The sequence below is a fragment of the Ictalurus furcatus genome, chromosome 10 (assembly GCF_023375685.1).
Source record: "Ictalurus furcatus strain D&B chromosome 10, Billie_1.0, whole genome shotgun sequence".
Lineage (NCBI taxonomy): Eukaryota > Metazoa > Chordata > Actinopteri > Siluriformes > Ictaluridae > Ictalurus > Ictalurus furcatus.
The window spans coordinates 10078508-10103748 of NC_071264.1; the positions used below are offsets into that span (position 1 = coordinate 10078508).

The following is a 25241-nucleotide window of genomic DNA, read 5'->3' on the forward strand; positions in this document are numbered from 1 at the left end:
ATAATAACAACCTGTTCTTTTTAAATGTATAATTTCCTTGACGCTCAGAAAAAAATAAAAATAAGGCCTGAACAACTTCCTTTTTTTTTTTTTAAAGCTACGTAGCAGTACCGGAACTCTTCCATGTTTAGCTCGTGCGCTCGTTATAGCTCTGTAGATCCGGTCGTGTTGTCCTGACAGCGGTTCAGCTACAAAGCTACACATTCACTTTAATTATAAAAATAAAATAAAATGAAAAAAAAAAACAACCAAAAAAAAAAAAAAAAAAAAAACCCAGTCAAAACTGCTATTAATGGCGTCCTAATAAAAGCGAATCCACTCCAAATCTTGTTTTAATTTAAATTCAGCGCACAAATCTGAGACAGTTACTTAATGTAGTTCCAGCCTCCAATTGACGTCACGATAGCTACATGCTAACTAACTTAGCCAGTGGGCTCAATGGTACAATCAAGAAAAAAACGGGGCCGTGATACTTACTCGTGTGAGCGTAGGACACGGGAACCTTCCATATACTGAAGTGAGCCGACACGGAAGAGAAATATTTACCAAACGCCAAGGGAAGAATGTACCAGCGGTAATAAGTGGCCGGGACTTCAGATTTCGGGACGCCCCAAGCGCGCAGCAGCGGCGGAAGAAACAACACGATGGAGAAGATGTGGAAAAGCGAGACGGTGACAGGATACGGGAATCCGTTCAGGATGATTTTATTGATAACGTTGCCGCCGGAGCTGACCGTGTACCAGCATGTACACAGCAGCGCGATCCGCACCGCCTCCTTCACAGGCGGACGCTCCACCGCCGCCATCTTCCTGCCCGAGTGTCGGCGCTGCTGCTGCAACTGCGACGAGCTTCTTACGTGGAGCTCCAACTTCCTAATGTGGGAGGAGGGAGGGCGAGAGAAAGAGAGAGAGAGAGAGAGAGAGAGAGAGAGAGAGAGAGAGAGAGAGAGAGAGAGAGAGAGAGAGAGAGCGAGCGAGCTGCCTTCGACACGCCCATCTCTTGGTTGTGTTAAAACATTCACTTAAATCTTTTTTTTTTGGTCTACATAGTTTTAGGCAGTTTAGTTCTTGCCTCTGACAAAATGAACACTACCATCCAGTCATCATTTTGTCTGGTGACACGAGTTTTATGACCAAAAGCAGATTAAATATTACCACAAAACACAATTATCCAATTAGCATGACTGATTAAGAGAGAAAAATGCCGCGTTCAAGATGCCGATCTGTTGCACATGGTTCCATCCACTCGTGATTTCATTCAAGAGTGGTGACAGAAGATTTAGTTAATCACATTCAAGAACCTTTCTGTCATACACGCAATGAAAGGGATTTTTACACGTTTTCACGGATGCTGCAGTAGATTTTTAGCCTTATTTCATTCATTCACTCAGCCATTTTAAGTATCCGCTTTATCCTGGTCATTGCCAGGTATGTTCTGTAAAGTCATGATTAGTAAAGTGTGATTAACACCAAAATGAGACAAATCACAAACTTAATCACAATTTGACTCGTGACCATTTATTCGACCAAGACAGTGAATCGAGACAGTGAATATCACAACTAGGCAGTAATCATTTCTTCGTGTAACTAGGACAGGATTAGAATCACACATGTTGATTGTTTAAATCCATTGTTGCATTTCACAGCTTTTTCAAGGTCAGATCTCCTGTCACTCTGTTTGCACAGAGAACTAGAACAAAAATACAGCCTGCTTTGTGGGTCGGCATCCTCACTTTAGATAGATATAACAGCAGGTGAAAAAGATGTGGTCAGGACTTTCACATGAATTCTTCAGCGATGTACATCAGACATACTGCTTCAACAATAAAGCACAGGTCCACTTAAAATGATGGCTCGTGTGCGTGTGGTTTGAATCCAGAGAGGTGAGACTTCACCAGCAGGAAATACTAATAACCTGTATGTTAAATGGAGAGAGGACTATATTCTCTAACTTATTAATATTTTCAGCTTAGATTTAGATTTTAATGTAATGAAATGCAAAATTCATATTCATATTAGAACCTATTAAAGGTGAAGGTAAAGGTGTGTATAGTACAAGATGGCCTAAAACAAACTGGTAACCTGAAACAGCTTTTGTTGCAATCTTGTACTGCAGTCTTGGTGTGTTTCCTGCTCTGCCACTTCCAAAGAATGAAGGTAAACAAGTGCACGTATTATACAAAGCACAAGTCAAACAAAGCGGACAATGGGCGTATAAGAAATGCCAAAGCACAGAGTAATGATTATGAATAAGGACAAACAACACTGGAATCTCTTCAGACACTGAAATATATCAATTTTATGTTGCTATTTGACAGTCTCGACAAGTTGTATCTTTTTAGAGGGTTGTATATTCTTCAGCAGAAAAGCTCAGTACAAATCCCAAACGCATACCATATTTTGTGGTATTGTTCTTTGTCACAAAGCACATAAAACAAACAAACACACACCCCTCTCTTGCTATACTCTTTTTTATTTTCCTCTTATCATCCAAAACAAACAGAACAAAATGTTATAAATAGATACAAAATATTATAAAGCAGTTATTACACGAACACATATCTGGAACAGGCGTAAAGACCATACGAGATCCAGAGACGCAATTTTATTTATAGAACTGTTTTTAGTCCATGCAAACATATGGCAAAATATTAAGTTTACTTCCATCTCCATACGTGTCTAAAGATATGCATTCGGTCCAGCCGTACCAATGGCCTTTGCTGTCATAACATCCGTTAACCCCAGGCCAGTGCTTATTGTTTATTTTGTGGACGTCCTCTGTTGTGATATCTCGGTCTATCCCTGGCAGATTAGTCTCCGAAACATTTGGCACCTGGACATAGGTTTTGCTGGCCTCCCTCATGTTGTCTTCCTCACATTTCACGTGCTCGGTCATAAAAAAGTGCGCCCCTGGGACTTGACTTCCGGACGTTTTTAACAAATTGTTTTGGAGGTTAAGGTAATATTTGACTATTTGATTTTGCGACATATCTTTCCAGTTCATCTTGTGCAAAGCGTTGGGTGAAGATGCAGAAGGGCTTTGCTTCAGGTTCACTGGCTCATTAACATCCACCACTGAACTGTGCTGCTCCTCACTCTGATTCACTGCTGAAGGTCTGATTTGTTGCGTGAGGGGATCAAAGGTTAATTTACGATTTTTTACTCGAGCAGGCTTACACATGTCATCTGATGACCGTCCTTCCACATTGATGGAGTAGTCTCTAAACTGAGGCTTCCTCCTCTTGCCATCTGAGGGTTTGATATCTTTTTCTGTTTCCATATTGGTAACCTCGCTGAGTAAACCTGGCTGAGGCCGTGCTAACCCTTTAGACTTGTTTTGCAGGTTATTGGTTTGTTCGAGTGTCTTCTCATTGTTTAGGAGTGATTCGTTCTCCGGCTGTGACGGGTCTTTTGACTGATGACACTCGGTATGCATACCTTGGATGGAAGAGTGTAATGGCAGTGCAGAAAGAGCCTCAGAGTCAGTGGCAGAAATTAATGTTGGCTGCTTGCTTGGTACTAACTGCTTTACTGATCTAGGACTCGGGTTGGTGTAGTGACTGTGTGATTTGTGCTTCACTTTCTCAACAGCAGTTATGTCCCTTTGTCCCTGCTGTTGTAATACTGATTTTCTGAGGACTGCAGAAGCAGTGGGTTCTTTGTTGAGTTCAGGAGAACTAAAGTGAGGTTTGATGGCACTGGTGTGTATCTGAAGATCATCTGGACCACCACTGCTTCCGCTGGCTGTTGACAGTGCAGATCTCTTTGTGCCCTTTAATGTTGGCAAGTTCTTTTCCACTATTTGCTTACCAGTGTGTGTCATAGGGTAGAACTTTTCAGTGCTTGAAGAGCGGACACTGTGTAAAACAGGTTTCTTGTCATTATCTGTTGCAGTCTGAGGAGATCTAGAACCAGGCAATGTCTGAGACCGGTTGGATCCCATAACAGAGCTTAAAGTGCTTGAAAGTTCCTTTGGCAGTATTTCTGGTTGATGTGGGTCAATCAGCTTCTGCCAGTTACGCAGAAGCTTCTTTGCACGCTTTGCCAGATCCTCATCTCTGGTCTTCTTCCTCAAGTCATTTATCAACTTCCCAAGCCGGGTTTCCTATGAAAAACAAAAATCACACAATCTCAGTTTCTCCAAAACCAATGTAGTGAGGAGTAAAACACAATGGGTTGTGCTGTTGTAGGAAAATAATCAACGACATGGTGGTGCAATGCAGCTGCTTACCACCCCAGAGTGTTTTCCTATAACAATACAGACCGAAGTGTTACTCTTGCACCACAGTGATTGGTCAATTTATTAACGAACAACATTGTGCTTAATGTTGTGGGACGTCCAAGAGACAGGTTAGTTCCTGTACGTTATAACAGCTATAAACTCAAAAGCAGAGGTGCTGTTTATTTTCTTTCTTTACAAAGTGCAAACATCTGAGACTCCATAAATGATAAATAACTGATAATGTATTATAATGAGGTCATTAATATAACCCCGTTATTTAAATTACAGCCAGAACTACACAAATCCTTCAGGTTTGAAAATCCAACAGCACTGTGATATAATTTTAAATACTGCATTCATAACCCACACTGACTTTTATTAATAAATAAAAAGTAAAAGTCAATTAATTAATTAATTAATTAATTATGAGGTTATTTTTTCCACATGAGGGAGACCTGCCGTTAGGGGTGTGTGATATGATGATATTAAATCGTGGACGATTAAAATCTCTCCATGAGGTGCCTTTACAAAGAGATCGTTAGTATCGACATTGTGTCCCGTGACAGTACCTACTGCATTCGATTCAGTACCTACCGCTCGACCACTGATACAGTACGTACTGATCAGTATATGTGTAGTATGAATACAATCTGGACATAGTGGCCATTTCTCATGTGATGCGTTCTTATGCGATCTTGCATCCTTGCGAACTTGTTCTACGTCATCATCCACCGCCAAACCTTTTTTAAATCGGGAAATTTGTTTATCTGTACTGCTCAGCAACGTGCAAAATAGTCTTAAAAACCAACATGAAAGAGAATCGTGATAAGACCGAGGCTTGTGATCCTGCCTGAAAAAAATCGCGATATATTTTTGTCATATCGCCCACCTCTACCTGCCATGTAGATAATACATTTTATCTGATGAAGAGACAAGACAATTACGGCAAACATTATGGCTTTTTTAACATCTAATTCCAGATTTACTTTTGCTGTTATATTAACCTTCATTCTTCTCTGAAGGCTTTCCCCTAGATTTAGGAGTGTGGCTGTGGGGATTTGTCCACTCAGCCACAACAGCATTGGTGAAGTCAGGCACTTATATCACGCCTAGGCCCAAACACTCCTCACCTCAAGTGCTTCCTTTGTGATGGGGTACTTCTCTAGGATGGATATCACATCCAATACAGCCACCATATTGCTGATCTGTTAAAGGAAACCATTGGATTCACGTTAAAACATTCATTTTTAGCATGCACATTTATTACACCAAGCTACACAGGCTAATTTTCAGTGGCATTGAGAAGCAGAGTAAACAAACTTGGACCGTGCAACTGTATAAATGGTAATGTTGAAATCTACAGAATTTGATTTTGAGCCAAGTTGTGAGAATATACACAAAACAGGCCTTCCATGAATAACAGGCGATCAATTACCATGTAAACAGTAACCAAGCCTACTTCTGACTGTAATTAGGTAAGCACAATCTATTTGCAACTTTAATGGAGCGTTAAAACCACTCAAGTTAAGAAAAAGAAGCTTCTAGTTCAGCCTTTTTATTTCCATAGAGTGCATCTGCACATTGGGAGCTGTTTGGAGCAAGGGACCCCGTTAAATGCCAGATGAATTTCCTGAAACCCCCAACAAACACAATCCAACTATTCACAAATCAGACTCAATATTTAAATGTGTACAATAATATTTGAACTATTTATTGCAACCATAGACTTTTTATTCCTGAAATTTCCACTGATAGTGAACACATTCAAATTATTTGTAGACCTGTTTGTGTTTGCTTTTGTTTAGGTACGTTCTCTAACACACTGGTTCTCAGAGGTCCGTGCAATATAGCCAGAAGGTCCGTGATTTCTTCATATTGTTGCAGTGGCAGAAACCACATATCAAACCTATTCGAGGTTTTGTTTTTCCAGATTCAGTTCTTCAGGTAAAAAACAAACAAAAAAAAACTTGGCAATTATTTCATAATTTTAAAGTAGCTCTCCGTGCTTTGGCTTTATTTGGAGATACAAGAGGCTAAAACTAAAGTTAACAAAAGTGTACAAAAGTTTTGGTGTTTTTTCTGTTATATATTTGCTGATTTATGGGACGCTTAATGAGTCTGAGAATATCTGGCAACCTCGCCCTATTTGAATGAACTCATTCATATGTGCACCTGCAAGAGCGGCTAAAAAACAGTTTCAAGTTTCTGTTCAAAAATGCAAATTCATAGATTCCAGTAATTAAGCTATCTGTGCGTGATGTATGCAAAAGCTTAATCTTGAATCTACTTTAAATGTCAGCACTGCTCACAACATGCTGATGATCATTAATTCTTCATGCTGTACATGATTAAGTGTTTTTTTGTTTTTTTTTAAAAAAAAAAAGCCTTTTATTACGCCACACTAAGCATCACTATTATACACATTACTTTGTCTTTACAAAAAGCAGCACAAACAGTTTAAGTACTCTTCTAGTTATTGTTTGCTGTAATTAAACTTGCTATTAAAATGTCAAGTGGATGTTGACTAGTGTCATTTTCCTTAATAATATAGTGTTTAGTTATTTGTGCATTTGTTTCTGCATATGTACTCTACTGGACCTCCCTAGAAACCTGACAGAAATATTTCTGTGGAATATTAATATTGTGCAAACAAACCCATCAATTTATACATACTGATAAATTCATTTTGTTGCTTGTTTATTTAGGTATGTTCTCCAACACACTGGTTCTCGAAGTGAGCTCCAGGAACCCCCAGGGTTCTGTGCAATATAGCCAGGATGTCTGTGATTTCTTTATAATATTAAACTGGCAAAAACCACAAATCAAAACTCTTTCATTTATGATTGAGTTCTTACAGTTATCAGACTGTTTGACCTGTCACTTGAATTGAATGGGTCTAATCCAAACTTCTGTAGTTAAAAAAAAAACCAAAAAACAAGTTCAGATAGTGAAAAGTTGGGCAGTGGTAGATCAGTCATGCAGTACAGCCATGCTGTCACTGTTAGGCCCTCGAGCAAGGCCCTTAACCCTCAACTGCTCAGTTGTATAAATGAGATAAAGCCGTTCTGGATAAGGGCATCTGCCAAATGCCATAAATGTAAATGTAAGTTCAGAAACAAAAAGGTCTATGGCACCAATAACTACGCAGAAAATTATTGCACACATAAACAACAAGCCTAATATTTGAATAGTAGGATTGCTTTCGTAAAAATAATTCTGTAGTGAGGGAGTCCATGCAATTTATAATACAGAAAGGCCAAAAGGGGTTGAGATCCACCTCTTTATCAAACTCTGTGGCCTTCCAAGAGCAGGTGTATTTATACTCAGATCACGTGATGCCTCAATTACACATAGGGCTGCTCCATTCAACTAACTCTGAGATTTGTTTTTTTTTTATGGTAACTTACTTTTTTTTATTATTATTATTATTTGTTAATAATAGTTGCAAACTATATTGATCGTCAGTGTTATGGGCTATAAATAAAATCCCAATTAAGGCTATTTCAGTTCCAAGCTGTAACACTACAACGTGTGGAAAAGTTTAAGGGGTGTGAATACTTACGTAAGACGCTATAAATGGATACATTATTAAAAATGGAGACTGACATCCATAATACCAATTATTATATGATGTGTTAAGATGAGAACTTCCACTGTTTTCACCCGTTAGTTATACAGTAGTGATGCAAGTTGCGCTCGGCACATAACGGTGGCTAACCCGGAAGTGCTAGCTGAGCTGTAGCTACAGTTACAGTACAGGAGCCGGACAGGCTGCAAATATTTTATTGGCAGCAAAAATAAATAAATAAATAAATAAATAAATAAAATAATCTAACTGAAAACATGCAAAGCGACAGCCGACAATGTTTACTACTGAAGACAGGCTCATGGTACTTACGTTGCTGTGAGCGTCAGTCGCCTGAAGCAGCCGGTCTCTGATTTGCTGTGCGGTTACCGTTACCGACGCCGTTGTCATGGTCATACAGTGAGACTGGGCACAGCGGCTAGTGCACTGAAGTCTAACAGTCTACCGCTGATTACAGGTGCTGTGGGAGATTTAACACTGTACACTCCATCACTGAATCTCCGTTTACTCGAACACCAGTAATTAAATTGGGGGAAAGTTGCGCAACTTAACAAAAGAGCACATTTCACCTCTCACAACCCTGTCGCTATGAATCTCTCTCTCGCTCTCTCTCTCTGTCAGCTGCCTCGGCTAAACCAATGGCTATAAATCTAGCTCCCGTGGCCTGATGGGAAATTTCAGGCTGAATCCCAAATTCGACGCATAGTGCACTAGGTAAGCTGCCTATACTATTCATTTCATATCACGTGTAGTGCACTTATACACCGAGTATAGATGTATTTGAGATTCAGCCTAAGAAAGACTCTGGAAATAGAAATGTCCCTCGGCTACAGAGGCAAATGACTGTTTCCTTCAGAACTGGAATAAAGTTGGTTTGATGTTGGACGTTCGATATTGGCAGATATGCGGAAATTAAGGGACCGTCTCTAAAGTTACATACGACATTGTTATACACGATTCTAACTTCAATAGCATTTGAAGGGAATGATGTACAGTCATGATCCCAATTCTAAAGTGTTCATCTAAATGTCAGGTATCATACACACCTTTTAGATTTCTGATATTTATTAAAATAAACTATTAAATCATATGTAAATATTGCCATGTATTTCACTACAGAATGGGCTCATACACAAAATATACCATTATTTAAAGCTCAATAGCATTTGAAGGGAATGGCGTACAGTCACACATCCAACTGTAAAGTGTTCGGCTAGGTGTCAGGTATGATGCACACCTTTTAAATTTTTGATATTTAATGCATGAACCAAAAAACCCTTCACGAATGCATACAGGGGGTCAAAATGACCCGTACTGGATTGAATGGTTTTCTTCAAAAAATAGATGTCCTATTAATTAAATAATTTATATATATATATATATATATATATATATATATATATATATATATATATATATATATATATATATATATATATATATCCATCTTCTATACTGCTTATCCTTTTATATGAATATCAAAAATCTAAAAGGTGTGCTTCATACCTGACACCTACTCGAACACTTTACAGTTAGTTTGTGACTGTACATCATTCCCTTCAAATGCTGTTGAAGTTAGAAACGTGTTTAACAGTGTCGTATGTAACTTTAGAGACGGTCCCTTAATTTCCGCATATCCGCGATTATCGAACGTCCAACATCATACCAACTTTATTCCAGTTCAGTCAGAGCAAGTGTTTATGGAAAGCAGTAAAGATGTCAAAATGAAAAATAATAGATAAAAGAATGAATGAATGGCTTAATAAATCAATAAAACAACTGAGGAATATGCAATGGCAGGAATCCATGTAAAAAAAAAATACAACTAAAATAAAGACTACACACTTGAATTTTTAACGATATGTTAATGGTATATTTATGATATGTTACTGATATGCAAATGCGCTTGTTCCATATATGTTATAATAAAGTTTCAAAGTAATTAGATCATTATCTTTCTACTTTAAGCCACTTCAATACTATCAATACTCATTTTAATCTAATTAAACAGGGACTGTTGACATTTTAATGCCTCGTTTTCTAAACTGAACATGTGCTGTACATGGATATTTTCTCTGGTTCATAATATTTATGATTTATGAATATTTTTAAGTTTCTAAACAGTACGTTTTTGCTACCAGCTCAAGGTCTCCCATCCATGTTCGTGAGTATGAAACGCTGTAGTGATTTTAAAGTGCTGTTGAAAAGTTTCCTTCTATAAAATAAGAGATTTTTAATCTCAATGAGTCTTTTTCCTAATACTACTACTACTACTACTACTACTAATAATAATAATAAAAGATCTCCTGAGGTTAGCGAGACAACGAACACACTGAGGCTTTTGTATTTAAAAAGCAACACAAAACATCATCAAAAACATATTACATATTGTTACAACACACAGTCCTCTCCAAACGTACTAAACAACAAGGACAATTCTTTTGTTTTTGCTATACATTGAAGACATTTCTTTGAGAAATCCAAAGATTAATATGAGACAATAAATCAGCTTTCATTTCCTGATATTTACATCCAGTTGTTTTAAACAACTTTGAATATGGCACCTTTGGTGTCAGATTGTTTCTGTAAACTTCTGAAATCATTCTGCTGCTACCATCATGAGTTACATCATCAATAAATATTAGTGAGCCTGTTCCAGAAGCAGCCATGCAAGCACAAGCCATGACACTACCTCCACCGTGCTTCACAGATGAGCTTGAGTGTTTGGATTATGAGCAGATCCCTTTCTTTCTAAACACTTTGGCCTTTCCATCACTTTGTGGCTCATCTCTGTATTTCTTGTGAATCCTAATCTGGCTGTCTGATTCTTACTGCTGATGACTGGTTTGCATCTTGTGGTAGGGCCGCTATATTTTTGCTCTCAAAGTCTTCTTTGAACTGTGGATTGTGATACCTTCACCCACGTCCTGTGGAGGTTGTTGGTGATGTCACTGACTGTTGTTTTTTTCACTGACTTGTGTTTCTTCACAGCTCTCACAATGTTTCTGTCATCAACTGCTGTTGTTTTCTTTGGCTGACCGGTTTGATGGCAGGTTGTTAGTACACCAGTGGTTTCTTTCTTTTTCAGGACATTCCAAATTGTTGTATTTGCTATTCCCAATATTTGTGCAATGCCTCTGATTGATTTTCCTTCTTTTCTCAGATTCAAATTGGCTTGCCTTTCTTCCATAGACAGCTCTCTGATCTTCATGTTGCTTTATCCGTTTTAACAACAAATGCAATCGTCACAGACAAAACCCAATGCCATGTTCTAACACATTACATTAGATGTGAATGTCAGGAAATGTAAGATGAAATTGTGATCTATTATGCCATGCTCATCATTTGACCTCAAACCCAAATGTGTTTAGTGTATAATAAAAACAAAATAATTTACCTATATTTCAATACTTTCAGAGGGGACTGTACCCTCTCCAGTCCCTTAACAAACATGCATTATATTGTAGATATAATTGTTTTTTGGTCAGTAATATCTTATACTTTTTTTTTTTTTTTTTAAGCAGACTCAAGAACCTGCTTACTAGGAGCTTCAAACAGGATCCAAGAAGATGAATATGTAGAAAATGTGTTGTAAATTGTGCTTAACTCATGAATGGATATATTTATAAGTCTACATTAAAGCCAGTAGACTTTGCTTTAGACCACATGTTCATTGTGCCATGCAAAAAGGAAAATAATTATTATTTCAAACAACAATTTCCATGGGGTAGACTTAATTTTTCCACATAACTGTATGAAGCCAGAATTACTATCAACATGGCATATATTTCAGGCAGTTTTACATCATCTATATGCTGACATACGTGGCTTCAGAAAAAAAAAAATCGGAGGACGCATGCCCTTTTTCGTGGTTTACACTGAATTAAGCTTAAATTACCTTCTGTTTTTATTTATTTATTATTTATTGCTTTCTTCACTGCCTTCATCTATTTGTTGACAGTTGTGTTGTCATTGACGCATCATTTTCCTAACTGAAATAATTTGAACATATGTGTAGTTTATGTGTATAACTTCAAAATATGTTAAACTAAACAGCCTTAAAGTGAACATAACCAGGTTACACTGTGGATTCTTCATATCAATGTCTGTAGAGTTTGACATGTTCTCCCTGTGTCTATGTGGGTTTCCTCCAGGTTCTCATGTTTTCTTCCACCTCCCAAAAACGTGCCTGGTGGTGGACTGGATACGGTAAATTTCCCCTAGGTATGAACGTGTGTGTGTGTTTGTGTGCATGGTTCCCTATGATGGACTGTTGTCCCATCCATGGTACATTCCCACTATATTCCTGGTGTTGTCTGGATAGGCTCTGGATCCACTGCGACCCTGACCAGGATAAAGTGGTTACATTGGGAGTTATCTGAAAATGAAATGTGTCCGGTTTCAAACCTCTGCGTGCGCGCACACACACACACACACACACACACACACACACACACACACACACACAGCCATGACTAGTTTCATTATCCATTTTCTTAGAATGATCAAGAAAGGCCAAAGTAATGCAAGCCACTTTTAATAGGTCAGTGTTTTTCTTGCAAAGAACTTTTGCATCTTAACTGAGTAAAACCACCAGCCATTCTTTCAACAGTTATAGAATTATATCATTTAGTAATTTGTACTAAAACATTTCTCATTTAATAAAAGAATCAGAGTAGTATTGAACTTGCTGGAAGCTCCCTAATTCAACAGGAAAATATTTTTCAACAAAATTTTTTGTTGAGAAAAACAGATGATTTATTTCAGGGCACTGCTCTTATCAGCCAATGCACGTGCAGCTGATATTCACAAAAAAAACCCACTTCGTATCTGCTGACGATCACAAGCATATCAACTGACATGCAAATTTAGGCAATATGTCAGTCTGACATTAATAAAGACAACAGGGTCATCATTAGTCCTTAAGACTTTCCAAATAAGCTTTAGCTGACCCATAAGACACTGGCTTTGTTGATAAAATGGAGGAAATGACTGACAGATTTCCTGCTCTGACGACTCTTGAGAAGGCTAAGCCAGCGTTGAGCGTCCCACTACCGAAAAAGAAAAAGTGTTGAGGAATGTCCTTCATGTTAGTGTCCAGACTGGGAATGTAGTGGGTTATGATCCGAATAACCTGAGGACAAAATCGAAAAGAACAAAACAAAACAAAACAGAGAAAGGGGGGGGGGGGATTAAAAATGACAAATATCAAAATGACATATTACGGAATCCGACTTAATTTTCTCGTGATCTCGATATAACAAAAGTTGTTTTTTCATGATCTCGAGTTTCCTGTGTACTGGACATCTATCGTCCCGAAGTCAATGGGGGTTTTTGAAAGGGTTTTTTGGTTAAATGCCTGAAATAAGCTCAAGATATGTTCACGTTTTATACTACGCCATAAAATACATCACTAATACCCCACTCAGAATTTTTAAAAAAGCTTTTACGTGTCTTGAAAAAGACGGTTGCTAACACGTGGCTAAATGGGACTACAGAGGTTGTTGGGGACATTAAACGTCATCACACCGAACAGGAAAACTCATCTACTACAGCCTTGTTGTGTTTATACTCGCACTCGCAACTCAGACTTCCCAACTTGTAGATTTATCAATTTATAATATTTTCCAATTGTATTGTTTTTTTTAAATAAAGATTGAAAGAGTTGTCGGAAGCGTATCGGTGGTGACGTTGAAGTCATGCGACTGTGGTGTAGATCGTTTATAGCTTAACATTAGCTTTTTACTCCTGGCGAGTGTAATTAGGCTTCAAAATCTTATGAATCTTATCTTAATGAACGAAACATGTAAGAATCATAAACTTTTGTTGCTCACAGTTTATTTTCTGCAATAATCCAAAAGCCAGTGGAAAAATCCTATTGGATTTTTGTGGAGGGAATCAGGGTGATGCTAACTTCCGTGGTGGCCTACAAAAACACCTCATCCCTGCAGGACTGACGACTTCCACATTAGTGTCCCACACTTGAGAAGGGGACACACATCCCTCTCTCTTAATGCGGAGATAAAGTCCATCTCTACAGCGGGGAATTATTACAGTGATGATGGAGAAGATGCCAACATGCATGTAACACCAGTCCCATTCACAAAGCTGGAGATTTTCTCACAATAAAATGACATTGTGAGAAAAAAACTTTTTGTTATGTCGAGATCACGAGAAAACAACAGAAAAAAAATGAATAATGCATGACCGCTTAGGGCTTCCGTACAGATATAACTAATATTTCATCTGATATTTTGTAAATCCTAACAGCACAGGGGATACTCACAGTATCATACAGAACATCATGAAGATGTTCCACAGCGCTATAAAAATGCGGAAGTAGCGCAGACTGAGTAAAAACTCCCGGATGTTTTCACCTGGTGAGGAACAGCACATTATAAACAGGTTATAGTTCACTCCCACTGAAATGTTAGTAGTTATGGGTCTATATGTATTGGTACCTGTAGTTGATCGGCCCGGATCATCCCCGAATCCGTGCGTTTGGGTCTGTTTCCTTTTCCTATCATTACACACAGCGCAACACGAGAATGTGAAAGCTTCACTAACTGGAATATCAAGTAACTAGAACACACAGGATTAAAACAACATCTAACAGGTGTACTTACAGTTTAAAGTTTAAAACCGCCCCTGCGTTCATTAGCAACGTGCTGAAAAGCAACGAAAACCAAATCAGATGTGTGACGTGGAGAGTCTGATAATCAACAACACCGCTGAGCGGTCTAGCTATTTTACAGCAAACTGTCTGAGATTATATTATGAATCTAGACAAAGTAGAAACCCTGCCTGAAAATTCAAAATCATAGATAGATAAATGTGTATGAAGAATTATTTATTTTTTTTTACCCGAAAATTAACAGATCGCCGATCATCTTGTCACCCGACAGCCTCTTCTTCTTCTGGCAGCATTAAAATGTTGAACATTGACTGTAAACTCACCGTCGCCACCTGCTGGTCAGGAATGATTTCATTCTCCAACAACAACAACAACAACAACAATGAACCATGAAAAGAGATTGCTGCACCTGTCCCTTAGTAAATATGATTGTAAATATGATAGTAGAAAAAAATCTACAGAAATAGTTTGGGAGGTATTTTTATTTTAATCTAATAGTTTGTCACTTCAGGGAAAATGGTAAATATATATATATATATATATATATATATATATATATATATATATATATATATATATATATATTTTTAATGACTTCCCCGCTGAAAAAAACCTGAAATACAAATGGCAACCATTTGGTAATGGTTTTAATGGTTATAATAAGAATTGTATTGGTTTTAATGGAAACTGTAATGGTCCCTGTGGGTCTCTACGGGTAATTTGTTGCCTTCTATTGGTGGCATGTTATGTCTAGTGGATACCATTAAGGACCTATGTCTTTAATACATCTTACTATGTAATGGAAACCATTTGATAATGGTTTTAATGGTTATAATGGGAATTGTATTGGTTTTAATGGATACTGTTATGGTCCCTGTGGGTCTCTATGGGTAATTTGTTGCCTTCTATTGGTGGCATGTTATGTCTAGTGGATACCATTAAGGACCTACATCCTTAGTACGTCCTACTATGTAATGGAAACCATTTGGTAATGGTTGTAATGGTAAACAAATGATGGTTTGTAATTTTATTTGTATTTGAAACCATTAGAATTTCTGTGATGGTTTCTATTGTTTTATTTCAGCAGGGTCTACAGTAGTGGCTGGTTAGTAGCAAACATGGCTCGCCTGTGGCTGTGTGTCTTCCCCAACACCAAACCTTTTTAGTTTATTCATTTCAGTGAGGGTGGATATTGTGATGGATATACACACATAAGCCATAACATTAAAACAGGTGAAGTGAATAACACTGATTATCTCATTACAATGACATCTGTCAAAGGGTGGGCTATATTAGGCAGCAACAGTCAGTCAGTTCTCAAAGTTGATGTGTTGGAATCAGGAAAAATGGGCAAACATAAGGATCTGTGATGTTTTTGCTGTTTTAGTTGTTAGCTAGTTCACTAAGCTACTTGCAAGTTTGTTTAGATTCGGTTGAGGATGTAGAGTATCTCAAACTCTGTTGGCTGTTGTGTAAATCGGTCACGCCCTTCTACATACCGTCACTCTGTTTCAAAAGTCAATGCGTAAATAAACAAATGTTTCACTCAAATAGCCTATACAATTTTTTGGCTGGTGTAGAATGTACTTTTCATTTACACATAGAACTGGATGCTTTATGAGTGGCTTTATGTAAATTCAAAATGCAAGAAAATGCAACTAAATTGACCAAACTGCACGAATGTTACGCGTAAATAATGTTAAAAACGACAGTTGAAATGCGAATAGCGTGTCCTCTCGTTGTAAATAATTATTTTCTTACAATTGCACGTCATTTTGTAGTATATATATTTTTTATGAATTAAAAAAAATCATTTTGACATATTTAAATGTCACAATTATGCTACAGAACGATATTCAAAACGGTTTTGGTGCATTCATTTAAAATTCCACGGTTGCATTTTTATTAATGCATGCATGTATGTATGTATGTATGTATATTTGTATGTATGAATGAATGCATGCATGCATGTATGTATGTATGCATCTATACATGTATGTATGTATGTATGTATGTATGTATAGGCTATATAACCTGAGTTCATGCCAAGTCCATCTGCAAAAGGCCCTCAGTAAAACACTATCTGTTGGAGCAGGTGTGGCAGTAGCCTTCACTTTGGCGGAAGGTAGATCCTGTAGGAGGTGAACTGGAGATCAGTGTTCCTGTTAGACAAGTTTCCTCAGTTATTTACCTTGTCTATGCAGCCTACACTTTTCCAGTGCCACCCATAAGAGGCAGTAGAACACCGCAGTGCTCCATCTCAAGTCTCCCTCTCCATGCCACCCTGAAGTCTTCATGTAAGCTTGGGGGTGCAGATGAGCTGCAGTATATTAATAGGATGCTGTATGTGCTCAGATCTCTTTCACTCTCAGAGGCTTTGCGCGGACACACCGTCCACGGGCCTTTAACCAGCTCTCTGTACATGTGCTAATACTGTCATCAGCGCCATATCCGAAACCATGGAGGTAATGGACGCCTTAAATCTGGGCGAATTTGCCCAATATTTCTCGAAAATTCCCATGTTTCCTCTGTTTGATCTGGCCTATTACATCGTGTCCATACTCTACCTCAAGTATGAGCCGGGTAAGTGACAGATTCATCTTTTATTTCTGCGGCTATTTCTCCATGTTCAGAAACGGAATGTAACTTATGTCCGCATGACACTTGTGCGATTGTAATGTTTTGCTAAATTATCCTATTGTTATTGCGCCATGTGTGTCCCAGACTAATGGTTAATATTAGAGCAAGCATGCGTCATTATGTTTAGGATTTGCGCCTTATTCACACTTATTCTTTTCTCCACATTTCGCTCTTTTTTAATGCTCAAAGCATTCGATTCAACCCCGTGCTCGAAATCTGATAGATGCTGCACACATACCAGAGCTGGAAAAAATAGACTTGCCCTAAATAGACAACAGCAAGAGAGCAAGAGTCCACAACTTTTACCCTGTTTAAATGAGTAGCCTATATAGACGACTATTCTGTAGCAACAAATATTAAAGCAGCGGTTAGTAAAATGTTTCTATAGCCTAGCAGCTGAGTGCTCATATTATAAGTGAAAGAATGCAAGAATTATGTGTCTTCGACAACTTTTATGTACAGTAGTATGTACGGTTGCAACACAATGGTCATTTGATAACAAATCTCATAATGTCAATAAAAAAAAAGGTGCACCAGTAATGACCCAGAAACATACTGCTGCTTGGTTAGTGGTCAGTTGTGTTCATGTGTTGTTATGTAAGGAATAAAGCACAACAGGGTATTGTGATGTGGCCCAAATGAATGTTTGATTGTTTTCTGATTAAAGCACATCCATAAGAGTTTTCTCTCTTAGAGTATATCGCAGCAGTTTGCCAACATGTAAATTTTTTGTATATATTAAAGAGTGACACGTTTACTATTTGTTTACAGTTGCATTTGGCGTTGTGGAACACCTGTGATGCATGTTAGTTCCTGCTATCACGTAGCAGGTATAAACATCATTCCCTCGTACCAGCCTCGCTTGTTTTTTCACTCTTGAAGTTAAGAAGAGAAATGCTGTTTCTCATGTTACAGAGATACCACAAAGCATAAAGCTGTCCATCCTCGAAAACGTAAAAGAACAGGGTTACCCGTGCTGCTTACAAAGTGCTGAGACTGGAGACTCCTTCCATAAATGTTAAATAAATGTCAATTCACAGAAAGCTTCGCTATATCAACACTCTTTTTCAGTATGTGTATGCATATAATTGTATGTTTATGAGCGTCCACCGTACAAGTCCTTGTGAATTAGTTGTGCTTTAACATAAACCTGTGATTTGTCTTTCAGGCAGCACTGCTGTCACAGCTGTGCTGTCATAGAAAATCGATTCTGACCGATCAGATTCGATAATTCAACAGCGTTGTGGTAGCAACTTTAGACCTTGTTTTTCTCTATTGGAGTTTCCAGTACAATCACAATTGCATTTACGATGATGTTTGAAAATGAAAGCCTATTTTCAGAAACTTGTCTTTGGCCGCTTGTGAGATTTGATAAAACAACCTGTATAGTAGGCGATTTCCAAGGCTTTTGTGAACTGAGCATTAGAATCAGTTACAGAAGCAACCAGTTGAGCTCCAATGACATTATCTACTTCAATGGATAAAATATTCATTTGATAGGTTTGGAAATAATCTGCATATGTTTGCAGTTCATTTGTCTATAGAAGAAAAATGGAAAATGTATGTAGTGCTGCTACATTATAAGAGTTGCTTTGACATGACTCATACAGTTTGATAAGTCTCATGCACAAATGCCACCACTTTGGTCATGCTGGAGGTCAAAGCCAGCCTTCCAGTTGCCACGAATGAGTTGCCGTGGACTGATGTTTATTTTTAGTCACCATTTGATCGGATCACTTCTCCTTCAAAATGCTTGGTAGCCACACCTGTTCCATAAGATCTGTTTGTCCATAGAGCTTTGTAGGCAAGAAAGGACACTTAGATTTCTAATTCCACTAATGATTCTTTCTATTGATTAAACAGTTATCTGAATTTACTAAGCCCTGATTTGACTGGCATCCTAGTAGAATGCAAGGCTGTGTCCACATTTAGACACGTTATTACTCGTATACTTTGTTCATGTATTGCATCTGGCCAGATTGCACAACTCCATTCCAGGCAAATCTGATAAAGCACTGAGTAGGTGGATCAAGTACGAAAATACCAAAATCCACCGTTCTGGATTGCGGTCCACCGTTAAACCAACAGAAAGACACTGTATGGGGGTAATTATATGAGTCTCTGTTTTGCAGGCTCAGTGGAGGTGTCCCGCAGAAGCCCTGTGGCCTCCTGGCTCTGTGCAATGCTCTACTGCTTTGGGAGCTACATCCTAGCAGACATCATGCTCGGACACAGCCCCATCGACTATTTCCATAATAACAGCCACATCCTCCTGGCCTCAGCTGTATGGTAAGAGTCTTTGGTTCAGTACGCAGATACTCTGTAGGACTGTAGCCCACGTGCAGACACTTGTCAGACTGATTTGCATAAAATTTACACAGGCTTCGAGCTTGTAAAAAGGCCCACACTGTCTATACTATGTAGCTATTTCATGCAGCCTTGAATGAACCCTAAATGAAAATTCAAAGAAAGTCTTTTATTATAATGATTGCTTAAGATACATCCTAGCATAGTACATCTTGCTGTACACTAAATGTAGGACTATACTGTAGCATGAATAAACTGGATGCCATTCAATTTTCATGGGGGCTCAACAACACAGATTTTGTCACCACCACTGTATGACACCAGAACCTAGATTATTGTTTGAATAATACCAAGCAGAGACCTATAAAGTGCTTAATCTGTAAAACATTAGGTACCGGAACACCAAGGGAAAGGTGATCCATCAAATGGACAGGGAGGGGGATGTTTAGACACAACAGTTCTCTGAGAGCTTTACGTAATACAGTAGCATTCAGATTTAAGGCCAATAGCATTAGTATTAATCAGCTGCCCATTTCCGTGTGTGCAGTTTTGTACTATGTGCTCAAAGTCACAGTCAACAATTTTCTCACAATACTGGGTCTTACACAAGTTCCTAATGCCCTTTAAACAGCATAATACAAATATAACAACATGAATACCTCTGTCAGTGAAAAAAGACATGGAATGATCGTTTCATTAAGATGATTTTAGTATTATTACTTGAATTATTTGTATTTAAAAACTGCAAAAGCCCTGGATCCATGTAAATTTGTTCTGAAATGCATTCACTCAAAAGTACCAGATCCTGTTCAGGCAGAAATGAAGCACAGGACCTACGCTATATTGAACAAACTTTACATAAATGTCAGACTCCACATATCACACTCAAACTTTAAAGGTATAAAAGTCTTTTTTCTTAGAATCGGCCCAGACAACACTACAAACCAAGGTTCTTTAAAATTAATCCGCTTTGTAATATCCACCATACCAAGCTAACTATCTAAAAGAAGTGCCATATTCTGGGTCTTGTGCAGGACTTGGGTATTACATTATATTTTCCCATTACTGAAGCTCCATTTTCTAAAATAACATCAGAGTATTATTTAGAAAATTGAGATTAAGATTTTTGTTCTCGCAGTTGACCATGTGCTTTTGGGAGATATGATCTGGACTGATACGGATTGATTACGAAATACATGAAGTTCGGGAGAAAGACCACGGTCGAAGCTTTGCCTTCCTCATAGTTAACTTCTTGTAAATTCCTATCTCTCTATTTTGCTCCCTACCATCTTCTCGCTAGTTTTCAACTTCTTATACCCAGGCATCTTCACTGGCAATCCTGGCTGTCTTGTGCAATGCTCTCGTTCCCCCCCACGCCCTTTTCCAGTTCCACAATCACTACCTCGCCATACGACTCAGTTGAGGGCATGTTCTGCACGGTCGGGCTACAGTGCTGCCTATATGAATTTAAGCATGTATCTAACTAGAGCAAACATTTACACTATTTGCTCTCAGAAATCTTTTTTTAAATGTAAATGTTGTTTTTTTCTGTTTCTCTACCAACAATATTACAGGTATCTCATCTTCTACTGCCCGCTTAATTTGTTCTACAAATGTGTCGCATTCCTGCCCATTAAGCTCGTGCTAGTAGGTATGAAGGAAGTAGTCCGTACTCACAAAATCGCTGCAGGAGTCCACCACGCTCATCATGCCTATCACCATGGCTATTTCATCATGATCATCACTGGTTATGTCAAGGGTAAGGAAGTGAAGTTTTAAATAAGTACATTAGAAGAGCTGCTTTATGTACTAATTTGACCTGTAAGCTTTTTTTGACTAAGACTGATTTGGCTGTAAAAATTTGCCGGGATATTTTACTTGCTGGATATCAAACATTTTGATGCAATATGCACAATATATTTCAGGACTTTAAGCAAGAAAGTTATTAATTCACTGCTGTTAAAGTGTTGAGATTTATTGATTTTAAAAAAAATGCTTAGAATATGGGAATATATTTTAGAATATTTAACTGTGCAGTTACGTCACAGTGAAGTGAAGTGCTTTCTATTCTGCTTTTTATTTATTTTCTTTCCAAACAGCTGAAAATCTGTTGCACTTTATTGTGGGAGTGTGTGTGTGTGTGTGTTGTGAGGTAGGAAAAAAGAGAATGAGAATTTCTTAACTTAAGCAAATATCACTTGGCCAATAAAGCAGCTAACCATTATCAATGAAAGCAATTAATTTCACTGCACTGTGAATGTACTCTTATGTCAATGGTTACGATATTGATATCAAGAAGAAGTCATGTCCTTCTTGGCACACTCCTCAAACACTGTTACAGGGAGTATCTCTTTCTCTCCAGCAGTTAAGGGGATCTAGTTAAAGGCCATGTGCTGAAAGCAGCGTCGAAGGCAAGAGCACCTCTTTTGACCTGACAGGTTTTCATTCTGTTTATGTCCTTGTAGGATCTGGAGTAGCTCTCATGTCAAATTTTGAGCAACTGTTGCGTGGAGTGTGGAGGCCAGAGACCAATGAAATTCTCAACATGTCATTGTGAGTGTTTCCTCTTCAGTACTGTGTTTCTGTAGGCTATGTGACCTTTAAGTAAGAAATAAAACATGGCTGGACATGAAAAATAATCAATGATGGCGTGGTGGTGGTGGAAGTTTCCTATAACAGCATTTCCCAAAGTATTTTATTCCTCTTATACCACAGCAGTTGTTGTTGTATGTCCATGAGTTCCTGATATCACTTATGTTATAGCAGCTAGAAACATTTTACAGAGAAACCAGAAAGTCCCCTGTCCTGAAGATTCTCCCCGAGATTCCTTCCATAAACATTAAATAAATATCCTCCGTACTGCAGACGTCCCCATATCTGCCATACAAGTCCCTGTGAATGAGTGGGTACTATAGAAATTATGCTGTGATACAATGTGCGCAATAGTATGAACTGAGATTTGCAGACGGGACTACTGTCAGAGCTGCTGTTATAGAAAATTAACATAGAAACATCAATTGAAGAATCAAGATTTCAACAGCGTTATGTTATATAGTCATTTAAATACATTTTAAAAATCTCTAATTATTAGGTTTATGTCATGCAAAAGGTGTTAACGCTATGTTTATTTGGTGGATAATACTATTGGCCATTGCATTCGTTGTGCAATGGTCAGGCAATGAACAGGCAGGCAGCATTAAAAAGGTATAGCCATTATAAAATAAATGGGGGAAAAAAAGGCTAGGGTAAAAACCAGGAAGCACGGAAACTAAGAAAAGAAGGCTTGGATATAATTAGGCGATTGCACAATAAGACTTTCACTGAAAAGCCAGAGACATCAGGGTTTAAATAGACAAACTAATTACCTGCTTAACACTGAACACATGGACACAATTGGGAAACACACCGATGACAGCAGAGTGGTGGAGACTGGACTTGGACTGTCATATGTCACGAGCTGAAAACAAAATGAATGCAGCACACGTGCTCAGAACCATTGCATGTGCTGAGACGAGAAATGACACAGTGATTATAACATTTCAACGTCTTTGGGTCATTCCATCACAAGTGGTCCAATACGTCTGAGCTGTAGTCACTTACTGCTTTTATCACAGGAGAAACAACATCATACTTGTGTCTGTGACACTGTTCATTTGTAAAAAATCAAAAAACAAAACAAAAAACAAACAAAAAACAAAACAAACCAAACAAAAAAAAACAGAGACTAACAGAATAATTCCATATCTGGATAAAATCTATTCACGCATAACAACTGTACACCTGTACCAACATGATAGATCAGACTGCTTCTTCAAATCTGGCCCTCGCGGTCCACTGTCCTGCAGAGTTTCACTCCAACCCTAATCAAACACGCCTGAATAAGCTAACCAAGGTCTTCAGGATTAGGTGAATTTGGGGCTAAACTCAGCAGATAGAAGAACCCTGTGATAGATCATCCTTCACTGTTTCCAAGATCATATGTATTAAAAATTTAGCATAAGTTATTGTATGTCAATCATAAACATAATTACTGTAAAATACTGTTCATTTATATTAGTTGTTATGCTTATATTACATCGGTTCATCATTTCTCAAAATGCACGTACAAAATAGGCTTTTCCCCAGATTTCTACTAGCCCTTGCTCTGTAACCAGTGGAATGTCAAACACAAAATTTGACCACAATTTTTGGACCACTTCAGATAGACTGACCCCTTTTCATGTATTGCACTATAACAATACATCATTGTTGGACATCCTTGTGAGGTCAGTAATCTTAATAATCCCTCTCTATATGTATTTGCAGCCCAACTAAAGCCAGTCTGTATGGAGCCATTCTGTTTACACTGCAGGAGGTGCACTGGCTTCCTGTGTCTAAGAGCACCCTTATCTGTATCTTCACTCTTTTCATGGCTACTTCTAAGGTGTGACCTTCACTGCATGTGTAGAAATTCCAGTTGGACTGGGTTTATTTGAATAGATCTTAATAGATTTCACTGAGATGATGATTCACAGACATCACTGTAACATAGACCGCTGTTTCTTTTGTAGGTGGTTATGACCGCTCGCCACTCTCATGGATCTCCCTTCACTCTCGTCGAGTCATGGGTGTCCCACCTGCTCTTCGGATCTCCTCTTGCTGTTGAAGATGCTCATAATCACCACCACACTGCCCCGGCTGCAGCCTCTGCCCCTGCCTCTCCAGCCAAAAGCAAGGAAGAATTAAGTGAAGGCACTCGCAAGAGAAAAGCCAAGAAAGCAGAGTAGACAAAAAGTAGACAAAAAAACCCCCAAATAAACAAAAACAACAACTAGTGTCTGCCTTTGGGCCATTTTTTGATACCTGGGTTTATAGTCCTTATTGGAAAGATTGTAATTTGAAGGAGGTAATTTGATGTTCACTGATTAAAGTTTGTTTTTTAATGGTGCTTTTAAATGACAGATACTATGTAGGGGCTCTGTAAATAGTTCACCAATAATTCCCATCCTTTCTGTTAATATATAGTGTATATCTCTATTTATTATGTACATTGTAGGCCGCCAGTGGAGCTCCATTCTCCTGCCAGTGGTGAACTATCTTATAGACATAGGATTATTAAACCCAGTGAAACGTGAAACTGTCCCTTCCCATTTACATCAACACATGGCTTCTGAATGAAGCAGAGTGCACACTGTACATGGATGCTCTTTATATCATATTGCATTTGACAGTACAACATTTTCAGAAGTAAATATATTTTCCAATCATATCTGTTTCTGTGTTATTACATGCTATTGAGAAACAAGTGGTCTTTCAGCATATTCATAAAAGAAGCATGTATTCCTGGATGGGATTGTATGTTATCAGTTACAGAGCCATTTTTCTTGACGTTGCATTTGAATGTACACATGAGAATTTTACTGTCACTTTGCTTATGTGCAGTGTTATTATGGACTAAATGTCTAATCCTGAAATCTACAGTAACTGGTCTTGTTACCAGCAAAGTTTGTCATGTGGGAAGCATATTTTATAGCTGAAAGCAAGTATAGTCCCAGCTCCCAGTCACGTGAAGTCGATATAGTAGTTTTCATCAATACTCTTGTTTGCTGTACTTTGGCTCTGAGCTTACTGTGAATGTAGCTGTTGACGAACACCAAGAGAACACCAAGGTCCCTAACATTTCACACATAGACACATACTTGGAGATAGAAACTGTTATACTAATGCAGCAGTATAGTTGCTGTTGGTTCTCCTTTTGATCTCGCATTAAAAACATGTAGTCTTTGAGTACTTTGGTGTGCTGTTTGTATGCTACTGACCACAAATAGTCGAATGTCTGAACATGAAACATGATATTTTACTGCAGTAAAAAAA

At 38.1% G+C, this 25241-nt stretch overlaps 4 protein-coding genes across 5 annotated transcripts in view; 1 reads left to right on the top strand and 3 right to left on the bottom strand.

Annotated features, from left to right (window-relative positions):
* slc35e1 (solute carrier family 35 member E1) overlaps positions 1–861 on the bottom strand; it is a 7742-nt gene extending 6881 nt beyond the window's left edge. Inside the window, exon 1 of the mRNA XM_053634139.1 lies at positions 478–861. Coding sequence (XP_053490114.1) covers positions 478–805 — 328 coding nt within the window. The 5' untranslated portion in view covers positions 806–861. The remainder of the gene's footprint in view (positions 1–477) is intronic.
* Positions 862–2040: 1179 nt separating this feature from the next.
* Positions 2041–9139, bottom strand: LOC128613407 (mediator of RNA polymerase II transcription subunit 26). 2 transcript variants are annotated; one of them, XM_053634135.1, is made up of 3 exons: positions 8120–9137; positions 5352–5426; positions 2041–4104 (listed from the first exon to the last, which is right to left on the bottom strand). In XM_053634135.1, exons 1-3 carry the CDS (start codon positions 8201–8203, stop codon positions 2623–2625), a joined length of 1641 nt encoding a protein of 546 aa, XP_053490110.1. In that variant the 5' UTR covers positions 8204–9137; the 3' UTR covers positions 2041–2622. The 2 variants fall into 2 exon arrangements, with proteins under 2 accessions (XP_053490110.1, XP_053490111.1); XM_053634136.1 differs by lacking the exon at positions 5352–5426 and having other exon boundaries at positions 8120–9139.
* A 3189-nt stretch (positions 9140–12328) lies between these two features.
* Positions 12329–14791, bottom strand: smim7 (small integral membrane protein 7). The gene is made up of 5 exons (XM_053634148.1): positions 14672–14791; positions 14434–14475; positions 14269–14327; positions 14094–14184; positions 12329–12941 (listed from the first exon to the last, which is right to left on the bottom strand). The coding sequence occupies exons 1-5, from the start codon at positions 14695–14697 to the stop codon at positions 12926–12928; spliced, it is 234 nt and encodes a 77-aa protein (XP_053490123.1). The 5' UTR covers positions 14698–14791; the 3' UTR covers positions 12329–12925.
* Positions 14792–16728: 1937 nt separating this feature from the next.
* On the top strand, positions 16729–25157 carry tmem38a (transmembrane protein 38A). Its single transcript, XM_053634143.1, has 6 exons — positions 16729–17024; positions 19214–19370; positions 20963–21147; positions 21854–21941; positions 23694–23811; positions 23939–25157. The coding sequence occupies exons 1-6, from the start codon at positions 16901–16903 to the stop codon at positions 24152–24154; spliced, it is 888 nt and encodes a 295-aa protein (XP_053490118.1). The 5' UTR covers positions 16729–16900; the 3' UTR covers positions 24155–25157.
* The last annotated feature ends 84 nt before the right edge of the window (positions 25158–25241 follow it).

Coding starts and splice junctions, on each gene's coding strand:
- smim7 (XM_053634148.1), bottom strand. CDS start 14,697: ATGATCGGCGATCTGTTAATTTTCGG. Junction 14,328..14,433: donor GCGGTTTTAAACTTTAAACT/GTAAGTACACCT, acceptor GTGTAATGATAG/GAAAAGGAAACAGACCCAAA. Junction 14,185..14,268: donor TCCGGGCCGATCAACTACAG/GTACCAATACAT, acceptor GTTCCTCACCAG/GTGAAAACATCCGGGAGTTT.
- LOC128613407 (XM_053634135.1), bottom strand. CDS start 8,203: ATGACCATGACAACGGCGTCGGTAACGGTAACCGCACAGCAAATCAGA. Junction 5,427..8,119: donor CGACTGACGCTCACAGCAAC/GTAAGTACCATG, acceptor TTCCTTTAACAG/ATCAGCAATATGGTGGCTGT. Junction 4,105..5,351: donor TCACAAAGGAAGCACTTGAG/GTGAGGAGTGTT, acceptor TGTTTTTCATAG/GAAACCCGGCTTGGGAAGTT.
- tmem38a (XM_053634143.1), top strand. CDS start 16,901: ATGGAGGTAATGGACGCCTTAAATCTGGGCGAATTTGCCCAATATTTC. Junction 19,371..20,962: donor CTCCTGGCCTCAGCTGTATG/GTAAGAGTCTTT, acceptor ACAATATTACAG/GTATCTCATCTTCTACTGCC. Junction 23,812..23,938: donor TTTTCATGGCTACTTCTAAG/GTGTGACCTTCA, acceptor TTTCTTTTGTAG/GTGGTTATGACCGCTCGCCA.